General features: G+C 42.2%; 1 protein-coding gene across 11 annotated transcripts in view; it reads right to left on the bottom strand.

Annotated features, from left to right (window-relative positions):
- NTRK2 (neurotrophic receptor tyrosine kinase 2) overlaps positions 1–18035 on the bottom strand; it is a 413238-nt gene that overhangs the window by 233999 nt on the left and 161204 nt on the right. Inside the window, exon 13 of one of the 11 annotated variants that reach the window (XM_019966502.2) lies at positions 4901–9462. The exons of the other annotated variants lie outside the window; for them this stretch is intronic. Coding sequence (XP_019822061.1) covers positions 9425–9462 — 38 coding nt within the window. The 3' untranslated portion in view covers positions 4901–9424. Of the gene's footprint in view, positions 1–4900; positions 9463–18035 lie in introns of those variants that run through there. 11 annotated transcript variants of the gene reach the window in all.

Raw genomic sequence — 18035 nt, 5'->3', positions numbered from 1 at the left:
ATGTTAAAAGAAGAGAGAATTGTCTGTTCATTAGTTTATGCTTGAGCAGAGATTTTTGATTCAGTAAACACAGGCCCCGGGGTCTGTGGTATATGAGATGGGACTTGACCAAATGACTGGAAAATTAGCATGTGCCCTTGGCAGTCCGTCTCAGACACTGGCTGCGGACAGGACATTCAGGGACAGGAGCAGCAACATGACCGTGCGGCTCAGATGCTGCTCTGTCTTGTGTCTCTGAGGCAAGAAACCGCTCAGCCATCTCCAACACCTTGTCCCAAAGTCCAGACCCTCTCCATGGAGGTGGCAGGATGTGTTCTCAAGCAAACCTTCCCTTCACATCCCCGACCCGCATCTTCACTGAAGTGGTTTCTCTACCTTCACGTATCCTCACTGGAGAACTGTGCTTAGTTGCTCAGCCATGTACAACTCTTTGTGACCCCATGGACTGTAGCCTGCCAGACTCCTCTGTCCATGGGGATTCTCCAGGCAAGAATACTGGAGTGGGTTGCCATGCCCTCTTTCAGGGGATCTTCCCAACCCAGGGATCGAACCCAGGTCTCCAGCACTGCAGGGCAGACTCTTTACCATCTGAACCACTAGAGAAGCCCCAAAATACTGGAGTGGGTAGCCTATCCCTTCTCCAGGGGAACTTCCCAACCCAGGAATCAAACCGGGGTCTCCTGCATTGCAGAAGATCCTTTACCAGCTAAGCTACCAGGGAAGCCCAAGCAACTGCTTCATATGAATAGAAAGTGCTCCAGACTCAGAGCAACAAGAAAATTCACTTCAGAATTAAAAAAAAAAAAAAGAATGATCAAAGTCAACAAATCCATCTTCAGGTACAATGGAGAAAAGGCAAACACACTCTGGGTTTTCAATAGCTAATTAGCAACGGATACATACTGGATGCAACTTCTGTTTCATAAGGTGAAATTTAGAAAGCGAGTGCCAAGTTCACTACAGTGCCACGTACTGTCAAGTCAAGATTGGCAAGGACTTTGTGAGCAGCATGAATTACTGAGGGAGATAGGTCAGGGGGTACGGTGTTGACTGGGATAAAGCCTCTCCTGTGACTTCAATTAACCTTACTATTCTGCATCTGGACAACAATAATCTCTGCTCACTTGCTAGTGCTTGTAGGAGTGACCACTGGGCCTTTGCACAGCCCTGAGGGTGACCTCACCACCTGGCTAGCCTCACTCCAGTCCTGACCCTCCTCAAGGGCCCAGCCCAAGCCCACTAGCTCTTTCAAGCACTAACTCTCAGAGTTAGCCTGTGTGTGTGCTCAGTCACTTCAGTCACGTCTGACTCTTTGCTATCTTACGGGCTGTAGCCCACCAGGCTCCTCTGTCCATGGAATTTCCCCGGTAAGAATACTTGAGTGGGTTGCCATGCCCTCCTCCAGGGGATCTTCTGGACTCAGAATTGAACCTATATCTCCTATGTTGCAGGCAGATTCTTTACCCATTGAGCCACCTGGGAAGCCCCCCAGAGTTAGTCTACCTGAATTCAAATCCTGGCATTCCCCCTCATTAGCTAGGTAACTTGGAACAAGCCCCTCATCATTCTGTTCCTCAGTTTCCTAACCTTTCCAATGGGAGCAATATTAGCATCTGCCTCATAGACTGTTAAAAGAACCACGAAGCACTTAAAATAGTGCTTGGCACACGGTTGGAAACCAATACCTATTAGCCTGATACCTGTTTATCATTGGATCTACCTTTTAGATCCAATGATAAACACTGCTTTAAAAAGTGTTAGAAAAGATAGTAACAACTGTAAAAATACCTTAAATTATGTGCTGGTAAAACTTCAGTACCACTTATTTAAAATGATTTAATAAGAAAAAAAAAGCCCAAATTACAAAATATTTTTAAATAAATGAAATGTCATTACCCCAAATGTGACCAATTGTATTGCCTGCTACAGCTACTATGAAAAACTACATCAGGAGTCAGAAAACCCATTGCCTGTAAACACTTGTTTCTAAAGGAACTTGAAACAAGTTTTTCCTTTCAAACAATCTCTTAGCCAATTTTTCTGTTGTTTTTATCCTTAGCCAAAGATTTTCAAATAGATAATTTAAAAGTTAAAGATAATGGAGGAACCCCTTCAAATGATGAAAAATTATAAATTTTTAAAGTGAAAATTTTATAAAGTGAAATTTAATAAAGTGAAAACCAAAGAAGAAAACCATATTTGGGATATGACCTTCAATGCTTTTCTTCCAGAATCCTCAAACTGCAGAGCATCACTTGAACTCATTGAATAATCATAATAAACAGGCCCAAACTGTGGCTTCCCTTGTGGCTCAGATGGTATACCTGCAATGCTGGAGACCCGGGTTTGATCCCTGGATTGGGAAGATCCCCTGGAGAAGGGTATGGCTACCCACTCCAGTATTTTCACCTAGAGAATTCCATGGGCAGAGGAGCCTGGAGGGCTACACTCAATGGGATCACAAAGAGTCAGACACGACTGAGTGGGTAACACACATAGAGGCCCAGTTGAGTAGGACTAGGAAATAAGGGGACCGTGGAGATGCTTGTTGTGGGGTGGGGGGCGGTCCCACAGGCCTCTTCCTATCCCCTTTCCTCCTAACCATACCCTGCCCCCTCACACAAGGAAATGCTGGGGCTTGGGTCACTTTGAGAAAACAGTCCTTTGTCCTACACAGGTCTCAGTTTCCCTATCTGTAGAAGGCCATAGTCAGGAGAATAAAGGCAGAGGCCGAAAACTGACAGCCAGGGAGTAGTCCTGGAATGTTTTACATGGTCAGCACCCTCTTTCTGCAAAGGCATGAATTTGTAGCTGCTCTTTAAGAATTGGAACATTTTGCAATTAAAAAAAAAAAAAAAGCCTGCACAGTGACATCTTTTGGTAAATAAAGGATCTGGCAGCGCTGAGATCCCAGTTCCATAGGAACACAATTGATTGGTGCTAAGAACTGGCTGCCACCTATGTGCTATGAAGAAAAAGAAAGTAGGCTAAGGATACAGGATGTGATTGCTTCCCAGGTGGCGCTAGTGGTAAAGAACTCACCTGCTCGATCCAGGGTCAAAAGGATCCCCTGGAGGAGGGCATGGCAACCCACTCCAGTATTCTTGCCTGGAGAATTCCATGTATAGAGGAGCCTTGCAGGCTAAAATCCATAGGGTCACAAAGACTCTAACACAACTGAAGCGACTTAGCATGGATGTATTAGCATGCAGCATGCATGCATGCAGGCCCAAACAGATCATGACCTCTTATTCTATCAAAATCAAATCTGACTGTGATCAATATGCAAAAGTCACCTGGGCAGGGAGAGGAATCTAGGAAGAGATTTAGGAGAACCCCTGAGAAAGCTCCAGCGTGGCAATCCCTGCTTGGACCACATCCAAAACGACCCAGGAAGGGAAGCGGCCCTTCATAAGGACTCTGTTATTTCACCCAAGCAATTGCTGAATGACCCATACAAGCAAGTGAGTCTGTGAATCCAGGGCATTTACGGAGGCACACCCAAGCACAGTGCAAACCCATGTCCTTTCAAGTATTATTATTAGTGATACCCAGTACTTCTCCCCACGCCAAGTACATCATCTAGGTCTCATAGGAGCCCAGTGGGGAGATACTGCTAACATTATCCTCATCTCTTGAGGAATGAAGTCGTGAAGTAGCTTTCCCAAGGTCAATTAGTCTGTGAGCAGAGCTGGAATTCAAACTCGCAAAGTCCCCCAGTGCCTACTACCTCAGATTACCATACAACTTTCAAATTACCATCAAAACCTATTCTCAGCTCAGCACATTTAAAAGTGCCTTAGAAAAAACACAAGTCACCAGCACTAAACAGGTTCTTTGAAGGGGGTTGGCATACTTGGCTCAATAAGTATGTATGACATCAGGTCATATTGTTTTTCCAATCCCTAAGTCATCGATTTAGAGTGAAAACACTTATAAGGTTACAAGAAAGTGAAAGCAATCTCAAATTTTCAAAGCTGGGGACCTTGATTTTAGGTCCTATCTGAAAAGGGGAAAATGAGAAAAGACAGTGTGGCCAGGCAGGAAATGGAGACCAAAGGGGTGTGAAGTATGGGCACCATGCTCACAGTTAAGATTCAAGATGGTACCTTATCTCCGTGCCCACTTGTCTTCCTCTCTGTCTCCCTCCCTCCTTCATAGCACAAGTTATCAGGTTCATTTGACCACAAAGTCAGTTAGAACAGAGGGACAGAGCACTGAGAATACCTCCTGTAGGAATGTGAGTCATTCCAAAGGACTTTCCCACAGGATGTTAAGTTTCATCTTTTTAATCCCTTAAACTTCTTGCTGTATTTTAGGATTGCCTTTTAGCCAATGAAAATATATCTGATGCAAGAATCAATAAACCATAAATGTGCAACTCACATTGATTGAAATTTTTAAAAATCTGTTTTAGAAGAGATTTATTTCAGAATCTACAGGGGCTTTGGGACTCCCCCACACTCCAGTGACATTTCTCACACTTCTTCTAACACCTTTAGTTTTGAACACCACCAACGACACATGAGGTGATGGTATGTATTTGAAGCAGGTGGGGGTGAAAATATACAAGTCCCTACAGAGAATGCAAGACACATGGAGATGAATTACAAAACTTTATTGACTTGTTAAAAACATGAATGAATTCAGCAAGTACATTTATGGTCTATCCACATTGTTAAAACAGTACTTAAAAATAAAATAAAAATGATTATCCATTATTTACAGGAAATGTGGAAAAATGACTTTAAGACCTGGAACATTATGGGGAACAAAACAGGGCATGAGAATGATTCACAGGCTGCCTATATGGATTACAGCAAATGGATTTAAACATGACATGAGTGAAACTCAAAGATCTGTCTTTCTCTGGAGTCTCCTGCTATTTTTTTCCATTTCCTTTTTTTTTTTTTTTTTGTATTTTCAGCTTTACTGAGGTATAATCAACAAAGAAAATTGTGAGATGTTGAGAGTGTACAGTGTGATGATTTGAAATACATACACATTGTGAATAGAACCTCTTGCTATTTTATATCTGTTTATAGAAGCTCCATTCAAAAATGGATGGTGGTGAATTTTAAAGGTGGTGAAAATCTCTGTGCTTTCCTTTACCTCTCACATGCTTATTTTTCTGTGAAACTAAGACTCCTGACATAGCCAACGTCAAGCCATCTTGGGTGCATACTAACGACCAGCCCGAGGCTCCAAACCACATTAGTTTGTATTCAACTCAGGGTGATCTCACTGTCAAAATTAGATGGCAGGGAGGTCCCTTTGTCCCTGAAGACCAAAACAAAGAAATGGGCTAACTTGAGTTGAAAACTGCCTTCTCTGACAACTGTTTTCATATCACTTTCTGGATTAGGAAGTCTGTTAACTTAATTCAGCCTGGCAGCACCCCACAGAAAATTGTATCCTTGCCCTGTCCAGCAGGGTCCTTAACCTTCCCAGGTGTCCTTGAACAGACCTGTCATGGTTTATAGGCACTGTAGGTATGTGGACATAGCAGAACGTACTTAATGGAATGGCTACTTCTGTCGTGGTTTCCCTGGAATACAGCCTGCTGCGTGGCACAAGCCTGGGGGTCCACTGACCTTCACCAGCGAGGAATGGCACAGCCCACGTGGCTGAATACAGCAACCCTGTGAAGACCCTGGAGTTTACGGAATCTATTACCTTGAGTCTGGACAAAAGAAGATGGAATGAGCTTCTACTGTAGTGGGAGGAAATCAGATGAAAACCAAGGGAGGGGGCACTAGACAGAAAGCAATGGAGCAAGTGAAAGCATAAATCATCTTGGAGAGCTAGAAAAGAGTTAATACTGGTCGCAGTTAGTGCTTCGATTCCATTTGCAATGAAAAAAAAAAAGTGTGTGCAAAGTAACCAATAGAGCAAATAAAAATAAACTTTCTGTCATGGAGTCAATTTAGAGTGTTGGAGAGAGAGGAAAAAAATCAGAGATTTTAACAGAATCAAGAAAAAAAAAAGAGGAGAGAAAAAGTAAGAGAGCTTGCATCATGCTGGCCCTCACCCCTGGCCTGAATTCATGCCTGTACTCCTTGAGTTGTTTACTCATCCAATGGCTGAATCCTGATGGTCTCTGGTCAGTGTTGGGGGGTGGGGTGTAAGCCGGGTGAGGAGCAGGAGGGAGAGTTCAGAGCCAAAAGTGAATCCTGGGTTCTGCATTGCAGGCTTGGGGCTGGGATTGTTCATGCCTGATTTCTATTCCTTTCTCTTGGAAAGAAGATTCAGTGGGTCAAAATGAAACCAGTGCCTGCTGGAGATTAGGAGAGAAAACCCCTGAATCCATGAAAGTATGTGGAGATTCATTCCTCCTGTTAAGAGATTGATCTCCTTTAGTCTCAGACTGATGTATCTTGCGATGACAGTGGGAGTTTATTCCTCTATCTCTCAGCTGCCTGGGCGAGTCTCAGTGGGACCTGAATCAAGATACAGGACCTGAGACACACCTCTTGAAGAGGACACACCTGCTTTGCATTCACCAACAGGCTGTATCAGTACATTAAGGAAAACCAATGAAGAGGGGCTGTGTGCTGTCCCATCTGAACCTATGCTTTCCCATCTCTCACTGGATACAGTGAGAGAACAATGATCTTGCTTTAAGACCAGGGTAACAAACTGGCAGCCCACAGACATGTTTTGTTGGCCTACATAACGTTTTAAAAATAACTGAGCCAACTTTTTAAAAATAGAGACATTTCACATAAAAAATCCAGGTTTTAAGTTTCTCTTAAAGAATCAGAAGGTTTGGAAATCTGGGCTGTCATTCTTGGGAGGCAGGAGTTGGCTGGTCTGGGTGACAGCCACCCCTCTAGAGGGGATGGTGTTCACTCAGCTGGCCCACGTTGTTCACTTAGGATACCTGCCTGGCACTAAAATGCCACATCCTTGTTGGAGGACGATGGGCTTGATTTCAGCAAAACTGTGGCCTTTCTTTCTATAATGATGGAAAAATGCATGCTACATCCTTTTAGGATGCTCAAAAAAGATTTCTTACAGGAGACATCAAAAGCAAAGAATGAGAGGGGTGGTCTGGAGTACAGGAATGAGAAGTTGGGTTACTGATGGAGGTGTTTAGGGATTTAAAAAAAAATAAAGAAAGAAAAGCAAAGAACACAAGACCAACTGAAACCATTTTCTAATAGCCTGATGTTTTCATTGTTCCCTAGGAGATGTCAACTGCTCTTTGACTGATTCAATTGCCTTATCTGTCCACTTTTCTCCATTTTCTCCAAGAATCTAGCTGCAACTCTTTTAGCTATTGAGGACTAATATTCTTTTTTTTTTCTCTCTCTTAAGGTCTGGGATACTTATAAAATAGTTCTTAGAGAGTTTATTGCCTCTTTATGACTCCACGGAATAACATAAAAACTTAAAAAAAAATTGCACCAAATGGCCGATATTTAAGAACCTTGACCATCCTGACAGCCTGTGACAGGCTCTCAGTTTGAATTTCATTTTTCTTTCTGGGGTCAGGATTTCTGCAATTAGCTGGCCTTTTTGTAAATTGACACCTTTGGGAAAGATCAAAATTTAAGTAGTGACAGGAACTGTCATTCAACAGTGAGCGAGAAAATGGGAATTCAGAGAATATTTAGACCTCCCCCTGCCCAGGGTCAGCTGCCCTCACACTCAAAAACCCTTTGGGAAACACAACTTCTGAGAACAGCAGCCTGTTTCTGCTTTGGAGGAACCACCCTTCTTTCAGGCAGGGGTACTGAGCAGCCGAGTCAAATGCTGTAATCCATAGGACTCCGTGAAATGTTCGCGTCAAGCAATAACACATATTGTGGCTAATGTAAAAGATACAGTATAAAGTATTCATCTTGGAAAATCTACTTATATCAAGTGGTGCCTACATGGATCCCAGTTTGTTGAGATTAATGCCTTGGTTACACAGATTCAAAACAATGTTTCTGAATATGTTGGACCAGTTAAAAATCTATAAAACCTTAAAGCTGAACTGCAAAACTTGAGTAACTATCCCTCCCACCCCCACCAAAAGGGCTTTTCAAAAATGTCAGTAAGTTTCCAATTCACCTGTGACATCTATGGGCAGGTGTGAACAGTCAGAGCCAACTGTGTTTTCAAACAAGATGCTCCGGGCCTGGCTCTGAAGTTCCCCCAACAGGAAAGGTGTGAGGCAGGCAGGAGCAGCCAAACCTCACAGGGGTCCCATCCCGCCTGGTGCACACTAAGCGAAGTGCACACAAAGGTCACTGTGGTGGCCACGTGCGTGAGACGGGTGTCCACGTAAGACTAAGGCAGGGATGCAGAATTCTGTAACTCGAAGGCTGCCCCTGCAGCACTGAAGCTGGGCATTATAAAGCACGTATTCATTAGTGACTTGCCACCTGTGTGCTGCTGGGGTCAGGAAGAGCTGTCCAGCTCAGGAAAACCCAGTGGAGTGGAGTATGTTGTAGGGGACTACCCTTCTTAGAATGTGGTCTCCTGCTCACAGCAGGCCAGCCATTCAGCTCGCAGGCCTTTTCAGAGCAAAAAGCTACAGTTCTGTCATGGGAACAGCGTGAGATGCTGCGGCCGTCTCACTCGGCAAACTTCTAAAAAGCAGGTGGATCACAGAGGTCAAATAAAAGGGCATATGCACCATATGTATATACTTTACATCTTTCCGATTTTTCTGAAACTATGGCTGACCAAAATTCACAGCCCCCTACCAATTAGCTTATTTCTTTTCTTTTTCCATTTCTTTTTTTTGTCTGCTGATACACTTTAAGGAAAGCATTATTGTTGATTGCATTGACTCTGGACCTTAACAGCCAGTGAAGGAAAGAAAATCCCAAGGCTATCCCCAAGCCCCCACAGCGATGGAGCATATGCCCTTAACTCTTTTAGTCACTGCTTTCTAGGTGGAAAAGTGAAACTTTCTGAACTCAGTACTGATTAAACAACAGAAAACAGTGCTAAAATTCATGTTAAATGGAGATTCCACTGTTTAGTGTGTACCTACACCTGTTCCTAAATTTAGATTTGTTTTAAAACTTTACAGTTCACCTTTAATAAACAGCAACATTGAAAATCAATACATTTCCAGTACGGTCAAACAGCACACACCTTTCTGAAGAGAAGCACAATCCGACAGTATTTCAATTCAACTTTGTATTTGAATGATCGTGAGAACAAAAGAGAAGCATTAATTTGTTTTCTTGACTTTCTTAGCTGCCTGTGAGCTGTCTCTGCATTGGTGTCCCCAATTCACAGTTCACGGCACCCGCGGGCTTCATGCGGTACCTCCTGCAAATACCACCCACATCTACCAGGAAATCCCAGGTAAGAGGCACTTCCCAGGAAAGGTCAATGCCGGCCCCCAGAGTCCAGCTTACAAGGCAGCATCAACCAACAAGCACCACAGCCCCCTTCTCTGTCTTTTCCTTTATTTCAGTTACCCATCCAGTGGAATCTTATGAAACAAAACAAAACCTAAAAGAAACACAAAATAAAACATAAGTCATGCTCAAAAGAAAAATCAATGGAAAATAACATGCAAGTACAATCACTTTTAAAAGAACATAATAAACATCAAAACTGAGACACAACATGGAATACGCTTGAAAACATAAAGATAATGCAATTACAAAACAGGAATCAGGAGAAAATGGGAGTCTCATTATCTAACAGCTTAGTTTAGACTTAAAACTGAGTTTACATGGCACAGGAAACACAGGAAAGAGATGCAAAGGATTCCTGCACGCAATTTCACCCACAACTGTCTCAGATGTTAACACCTTAATTTAAGGAGGAGAAATCTGTGCACAGTAAAAGATGACCCCTCGGTAGTTTTTATATATAAGGAAAAAATAAAATCCAATAACAGATATCTACCCAAATTCTAATTTTCTTTTCCTACCTATAAAACCAAATTATGTCTAAAATAATTAATTAATTACTCAGCTAGATCAGAGAACTGGCTGGCTTCACCTGGAGAAATATTGAGCTCATGTGAGGATTTAGATTCTTTTTTAGGAATCCTACTATTAATTGTGCGTGTGTGTGTGTGTGTGTGTGTGTGCGTGTGTGTGCGTGCGTATGCCCTCAGCCATGTCTGATTCTTTGTGACCCCATGGACTGTAGCCTGCTAGGTTCCTCTGTCCATGGAATTTTCCAGGCAAGAACACTGGAGTGGATTGCTATTTCCCTCTCCAGGGGACCAACCTGACCCAAGGATCAAGCCCTTATCTCTTACATCTCCTCCATTGGCAAGCAGATTCTTTACCACTGTGCCACCTGGGAATCTCAGTTAATTAACTGCATATATTTAATTAAGTACCATACCATATCTATGGCACATATGTAGAATCTATATAAAATATGGTATATAGCATACAACATGAAGTATATTTGTATGTATATACATTATATATACAATTTAAGACATGTAGTATCTAGTACACATAATATATAAAACATATATAATACTTAATATCAACTAATTCTGCACACATCTACTGAGCACCAACCAAATAGCAGACACTGTAATATATGATGCAAAAATAAAGAAACTGGAGTTCCTTGACTTCAAATACTTCATTGACTCCAGATGGAGAAAGTTGAGGGAATCACTTGCACAGTAAATCTACTTTGTGCCAGGGTATCTTCTAAGCTCTTTGCTTAAATCAAGTCCCTATAACCTTAGGAGATAGGTTCTATTGTTACACCTGCTTAACTGGTGAGAAAACTGAGGCCTAGAGACTGAGCAGCCTCTCAAGTTCTGACAGCTAGTGTGGGATGGAACTCAAATTCCCAGAACCTCTGGTGCAGTGGCTGCCCTACCATGACCTTAGAAGTGATAAGCTTTCTCCAAACTTGTTCCTGCCCAGCAGGAACAGGGAAGGTTTTATTACATAGAGTTCTGTGAGTAAATTGCATGAATCTTCATTAGCTTCTTATATGCATAAGTGAAAGAATAGATGATGTCATAGTAGAAACCCCCAAGACGCTTCCAAGACGTTTTCAAGTTTAGCTTTGGAAGACACTTCTAAAACCAACCCTCCAGACTCTCGATTTTCCTCAACCTGGTGTCTGGTCTGCCAAGTGCTGGTGTCATCTGCCTCCAGAGCTGTAATTACCATCACCAAGCTGTATAATCATTTACAACAACACTAAAAGAGTCTATGGAGCTTAATTTCCATGGCACTTCTCTCTCCTGCCCTTCCAAGTCTCAGGAAAAGAACTAGGGACAAATGCCAAACATCATTTATGGATTTAATCACCCACAGAGCACTGAGAATTTAGGAAGCACACAGTGATGCTGATTAAGTCTCCTTCATATCTGTCTCTAGTCTCTTTCTAAAAGCCCAGCCTCCAGGCAAACACAAGCAGCAGTAGTTGAAGAGTGGACTATGGTACGTAGCTTGAGAATACCAAATGAACTAACCTTAGCTACTCTTCCAGGTTTCAAGAGGGTGGATCTCAAATTCCTTCCCACTGAAACAGTGGGATTAATATGAGGATGTCAAGTTTGCCAATAAAAGCAAGAAAAGCTTGGAGATACAAACAGAAGACATCACCCTCAAACAAAATATTTGTTGATTCGATATACCAGTTTTTCTGAACATGCAATTTTAAAGGGTTTACTTGATTAAAATAACAATAGATTAAGCTGCTAATGCAAACCTTATTTCCACTGGGTTTATGGCATAGGGTTGGCCCAAAAGTTTGTTCGTGTTTTTCCGTAACATTTGATGGAAAAACCCAAACAAACTTTTGGGCCAACCCCATACAAGAACTTGAAGAGTTTACTGATGTCAAAGTGTTTAATTGGAACCAGGCTGTTCTTCCAATTTGCTTCTATTTGCCACTTTCCTCGCCATGCAGCTCCCCAACCCGCACTACAGGCTCTTCTGTTTGTTTTTTTTTACATTTTTCAGACATAGAGAATAGGCTTATGGACATGGAGAGAGGGGAAGAGAGGAGAGATGTATGGAAAAAGTAACATGGAAACTTACATTACCATATGTAAAATAGATAGCAACAGGAATTTGCTGTATGGCTCAGGAAAGTCAAACAGGGGCTCTGTATCAATCTATAGGGGTGGGATGGGGTGGGAGATGGGAGCGAGGTTCGAAAGAGGGGATATATGTATAGCTATGGCTGTTTCATGTTGAGGTTTGTCAGACAACAACAAAATTCTGTAAAGCAATTATCCTTCAATAAAAAAATACATTTTAAAAATGAAAAAAAAAATAATGTACAGCCTCTTTTATTTATTAAAATTGGGAGAAACAATTTGCTGGACTCAATGGAAGCTCTTTTGGACTGCCATTTGCTCAGGCTGCAACGGCATTTGCCTCATTTAAGTTGATGTCGTGTCGTGTCCCTCTGTAACCTTCTTATGCTCTGCCTTTTGTGATGTGTCCTTCTCAAAGACACACATCGCAGTTCCACACACCCATGCAAGAAAAGCAAGTAAAGCCACCCTAAAATACACACTTTATGTCTTTCTTGATGAAAAGCCAGCTTGTTATACTGATAAGCAGTGTGTAGTGCCTGCATGTAAAGCATGGCTTACACCACCCCTCACCTCAAGGAAGGCAAGTCAGTCTCCTTCCCATATACTTGATACTCACACATACCACTGATACACTAAAGATACACCACCAACTCATGAAAAATTAGTTTCATTTAAAACTTGACTACCTTAAGAAAATGTATCCAATGCTTCATGTTTCCAAAGGGTTGATGGTAAATTTCAATTAGGACCCCAACTTAGCCACCAAGATCTAATGACTTGTGCCCTCTCATCTTATAGGAAACCCTAAAAAAGGGCTACAAAATGATATAAAACAATAGATCATTATTTTCTCCTAGTGAGGGGGAAAGTTTTTAGACCACAACAAATGGCTGAACATCTTGTGGGTTTAGCAGCCAAACGAGCTGTCTAGCTTCTGAGTCTGAAATATAGATATTTTGACAATGTGACATTCTGAAGCGTTTGCAGAATTCCGATGGTGCACGGTAGTTATCGTGACAACAGCTCCTTTATCAAAAACAATTCTAGAAAAACTCTGCCACCGCTGCTTACACTTAGCTGAGCTAAATAAGAACAAGGATAAAGCAGGTGCTGAATGAGAAATGTGATGTCAAGTTGAAAGCAGAGAAGAAAAACCCGGATAGGTCTCTGCTATTTGCTGATTCTGGATCCACTTATCGACCTCTTCAAAGAGAAGGACCAGGGGGCTGAAGGTCAGTGAAGCACTGTGCTTTCTTTACCATTGGCTTCTGACCCATTTAGACTTCTTTACATTCAAACATGCACACAATTTCCTCCTATTACTCAGAAGCAATCAGCCATAAAATGGCAAGGATCTGCAGTACATTTAAATTAACAGCAATTTATCTGAAGCAAAAAGGAAAACTGCTGAGTTGAAAGGATGCTAAGGGAACGGAAGAAAGATGCAGCTGCAATCTAAAAAAGCAGATCTTATCGCGTTTGTTATTGGAGAAGTAGAAAAGTGCCAGCTTGGTGTCTGCAGGGCACGCTGCCACCTTGGAGACAGCAAGGTGGCCAGGGTGCCAGAATGGCAGCTCACCTTCATTGGAAAGCAAAGCAAACATCCCCAGAGCCTTCTGGAAAATGTTTACCAGGTAAAAATCAGAGAATCTCCTGTGTTCTTATAGGATTAGGTGTCCAGGAAATGGTGGGGGTAAAATGCTTTCCTTCAGTTAGACTTGAGCCAGGTGCAATTTTGTTTTATTTTAGCACTTGGTCTGAAGCCCTGATTGTCCTCACTTGACATCCTTGTAAAACATTTAGTATCTGTTGGTTGTTGCATCAACTAGCCTTTGCTTTTGTGCCTTTTCAATTATACTTTATAGGTGAGTCACTCGGCCCACATAGCTGTTGTGATACATCCATGGTCACCCAGGAACAGAATGAGAGCTGAAATATAAAGTCAGAACCTCTGGATGGTCAGTCCCTCTTTACAAATGGTATCACCTGCAACTGTGGCGAAAATTTCCCAACAATTAAGCTTAGATCCTCCTCTGCACTCATTCCAAAAGCTGCTTAACCATCCTTCAAGCACCCCGTTTCCTTCCCAAGGACGTTCCTTTCGTCTACACACCATCACATCTCCTAAGATCACCTTCTACCAAGCAAGCCTTCACCATTCTTGAAGATCCAGCATAAAAGCCATTTCCTTCGAGTAATTAGTTCATTCTCTCTTAACTTCTACAGCATTCTCTTCCATTCACTAACATGTTCTCCTTTTGTACTTTTGCTAAACTTCTATATCTTTTCTGTTTACTTTCCTGCATCCTAGACTTTAAGCACAGGAGGGTAGAGAGCATGTCTCTATATCTTCTATGCCCTGCCTGCCTCTCATGCTACCAAGGACAGCATTCATTCCAAGCCATAGCATAGTAATGTCTAAAACTTTTCTTGAACTTTGATGGACTTGGGAACAGAACCAAAATGGAAGGGAGGGGAGAGACAATACAGTGTAGGGTCTGCTGCTTCTCACTGGTAACTGGGTTAATCAAATCACTTCAAAGCTTCCTGTATAAAATCACACATTTGGTCAGAATATATGGAAGGTTGCAGAGTTAAGACACAAGAACCAGTGGGTGCCTCCTGAAGCATTTTCAGCTCCTGGGGGAAAAGTACTAGACTTGGTTCATTCTAATTCTCATGATGATCAGAATTATGGGGTGTGGGAGTGGGAAAAAGGAAGCTGTTGCCAATTTGTTAGCTGAAGAACAAAAACTAAAGTAAATGGCTGAGGACAGTCAGAAAAGCTTTTAAAGCTCAGGTTTGACTTCATAAAATGAAGTTAAGTTATGAGCTGAAAATTAAAGCAGGAAACACAAAGTTCTTGGCAAAACCTGAATGTGTAAGGAAAACTAAAGCTCTTGCACAATTAAAATTCAATGATTTGAAGGAGGATGTGATCTGATCAGCAGGGCCCGATGAAAAGTGTCCGAGGCCACATGCACCATCACATCAGGGATTTCACATAGGATGGGAAGCACATCCAAAGACCAAGGCCATTGCAATGATCTGCGGAATAACTTAAAAATGCCATAAGCAGAGTAGGAAAGAAAAAAATGTTTATGGTTTAAGGGGCATTAAATACTCAAAAGGTTTGAACTACAAACACGGTGAAATACCCAAATCAATCTAGTGTCCTCCTGCGGGCTGGGCCTTGCCTTCTGACTGAGGACAATAAACATACACTGCAAAATCTATAGGGTAACTCTTTGTAAGGTGAAATGATATCTTCCTAAAGACACTACTCCATGATTCTCAGACCAGAGGCTTACCAGTGACTCAAACATTCAGTACATAAGCATGACATTGTCAATTTCATTACAGAAGACCACATACTTGCTGCTGCCAATATAGATTTGTGTCCAGATTTGTTTTTGCCAAAATACTCCGGACAGTGATTCTTCTTAGTATATGAATCCAGAGGACGACAATGTAGTATCCAAACAGAAAACAAATGACGTAAAACCTGTTGCTCAATTAACCTATCAATACAGAAACCTGCAAGAACCTCAAGCATACACAAAGGAAGTTGCTCAGCTCCGCTCAGTCGTGGGTAAAACCAAGGCCCACAGATCAAAATGGATCTGGAAATAAATTTCTAGAAAAGTAAATAATGCATAAAATAAGCAACAGAAAACAAGTGGACATGGGGCAGCCAGAGCTGGTCTGATGGTGATGATGATGGTGATGATGGTGGTGGTGATGATCATAGAGAAGATACTGGTGGTGGTGATGATGGAGATTATGGTGGTGGTGGTGACGGTGGAGATTATGGTGGTGACGATAGTGCTGGTGATAATGATGATGAAAGTAGGAGATGGAAAAAGGAAGGGCAAGAGGAAGAAGAGAACTTAGAGGTAAAGCACTGCTGTTGATGTACTTGGGAGACCTCAAGCATGTAGAGAGGGTAGCCCCAATTATTGGAGAGTGAACACAGATATAATAAGGCCTCAGAGCAGAACGATGATCCCATGTCCAAATTCAAGATGATCCTTCAAAGAAGAGAGTAGGTAAAAGTAAAATTTGTCCTGGACCACCACTTTCTGATTAGGCATTCCCAGAAATGCTTCAACGACAGAGTCTGAAAATTAGTAACACTTAGGATGCCTGCTAAGAAAGCAGCTATCAGGGGTCTTTAGAGTGCCCAGTGTCTCTGCCTATTACTGCAAAGCAGGAAAGTCAGATCTACTAATGGTTCCAATGAAGCAGAGAGGAAGGTCAAACAAATTACCTTCTCTTGAATAGAGGTACCTCATAAATCTCATCTCCATTCAATTAGCAAAGTGCACAAGATAATGAAACCTCAGCTAAGCACCAAATATTCTAGAAAGCAAAACAAAGAGAAGTGAGGTTGATAATCTCTACTCTCTGACTACAATAAACATGAATTATCCAAATCTGACTGAGAACAGGATCAAAAACCAAAGGCCTTTGAGCTATCTGGAAACGGACATCTTGGGAGGTGGACTGCATTTGATGCTCTAGTGCAGACAAGGTGAAATTGCCAAAGGCCACATCCTGAGGGTTTAACTCTTGCTCTTCAAGGAGTCCAGTTACTGTGGCCACTCCCCAATCCTGTGATGGTTCCCTCTCTCATAAGTTGCCGCCATACCACCTCCTCCTCACTGCCCAGCCCGCACAAGCAAGGACATGACTGTCAGCTGCGCAGGGACCTGCTCCCAGACTACAGTTCTGCCTCCATGGCTGCTTCAGGCACATTTAGGAAGCTGCCAGGCTTCCAAGATTCTTGTCTGGCCCCAGCCTTTTATGCAGAAAAGTGTGTGTGCCCAAGTTTAGAAACAGGAGACTATCATGGGGCAGGAAGGAGGTCCTCCACTCAAAAGTGCCCTTCTTCTCTGGGACCTTTCTCCAGGATAACATTAACAGAAGGACTTCCATCATCTCAGAAGTTATGATGGTGAAATGAGAAATAAAACATGCCTCTCCTCCAGAACATCTGAGGTGCGATGGGGTCTGGAAGGTGGTTCACCTGCCCTTGGAGAGCCTATGAGGGACATGACCAGATTGAAAGTCCCAGATCAGACCCTTCAGAAGTGAATCCAACTCATATTCCAGTGGTCATCTCTTACTCTAGCAAGGTACATAAGGTAATGTCCCAGACGTGCTCACTAGTCTGAAAGAACACCAGTCTATTCCAGCCACCAAGAACAGGATCCATGGTCCAAAAGCATTTCCCCATCAGGTGGAACCCCCGGGATGTTAATACCACAGCCAACCCCTCTGACCACTTCTTAGCAGCAGCAGGTGACCCGTTTCAAAAAGTCTCGATAATATGGAGAACCTACTCTAATTGCAATAGGAAACATGAAAAGTGAAAAATCAATCCCATAGACACAGCATTCAGACTTGGACAGCCAGCTGAACCCCTGACTTGACTTCATATGCATTCAGACTTGGATAGCCGGCTGAACCCTGACTTGACTTAACCCCCAAATTCCGGAAGTCTCCACCGTTGTGACATTTTTATTTGCTCAAAAGAGCTCATTTTAGAAAAAGCCCATCCCACCTCACAACCCTGACTAACCCCACAGCAATATCTTAGAGCAGCTGGAACAGATGTCAGCCTCAGTGCTTTAAGCATTTACCCATATCTGAAAGACAAGATTCTCTCTGCCTCAATTCTTTCATGCAATAGTAACACAGGAAGTCCCTTCATACTTCCTTGGTTTAGGTACAATTTATACATGTAGAAAACTCTGAATTTTCAAGATAGTGCATTTTTACACACACCAGATTTCACAGTTTATTTTCTTTTTTAAATAAAGTATGCATGGCATACATGGCATACCAAATATAACAGCTTGGTTAAGAATTATAGCAACCATGCCAAGAATCAACTGGAACCAAGACACTGGGAAAACAATATATTCTGGTTTTTTCTTATAATGAAAATTTAGTGTATCCAAACATCTGACATTATTTTAAGGAATGCTTTCCATACCTTACAGGAAGTTCTTTAGTAAATCAAAGTGATTAAAAGGGA

Source organism: Bos indicus, chromosome 8 (genome assembly GCF_029378745.1).
Source record: "Bos indicus isolate NIAB-ARS_2022 breed Sahiwal x Tharparkar chromosome 8, NIAB-ARS_B.indTharparkar_mat_pri_1.0, whole genome shotgun sequence".
In the NCBI taxonomy this organism is placed as follows: domain Eukaryota; kingdom Metazoa; phylum Chordata; class Mammalia; order Artiodactyla; family Bovidae; genus Bos; species Bos indicus.
Note: the sequence above shows the minus strand (reverse complement) of the source record. Positions and strands in the feature narration are given on the sequence as shown.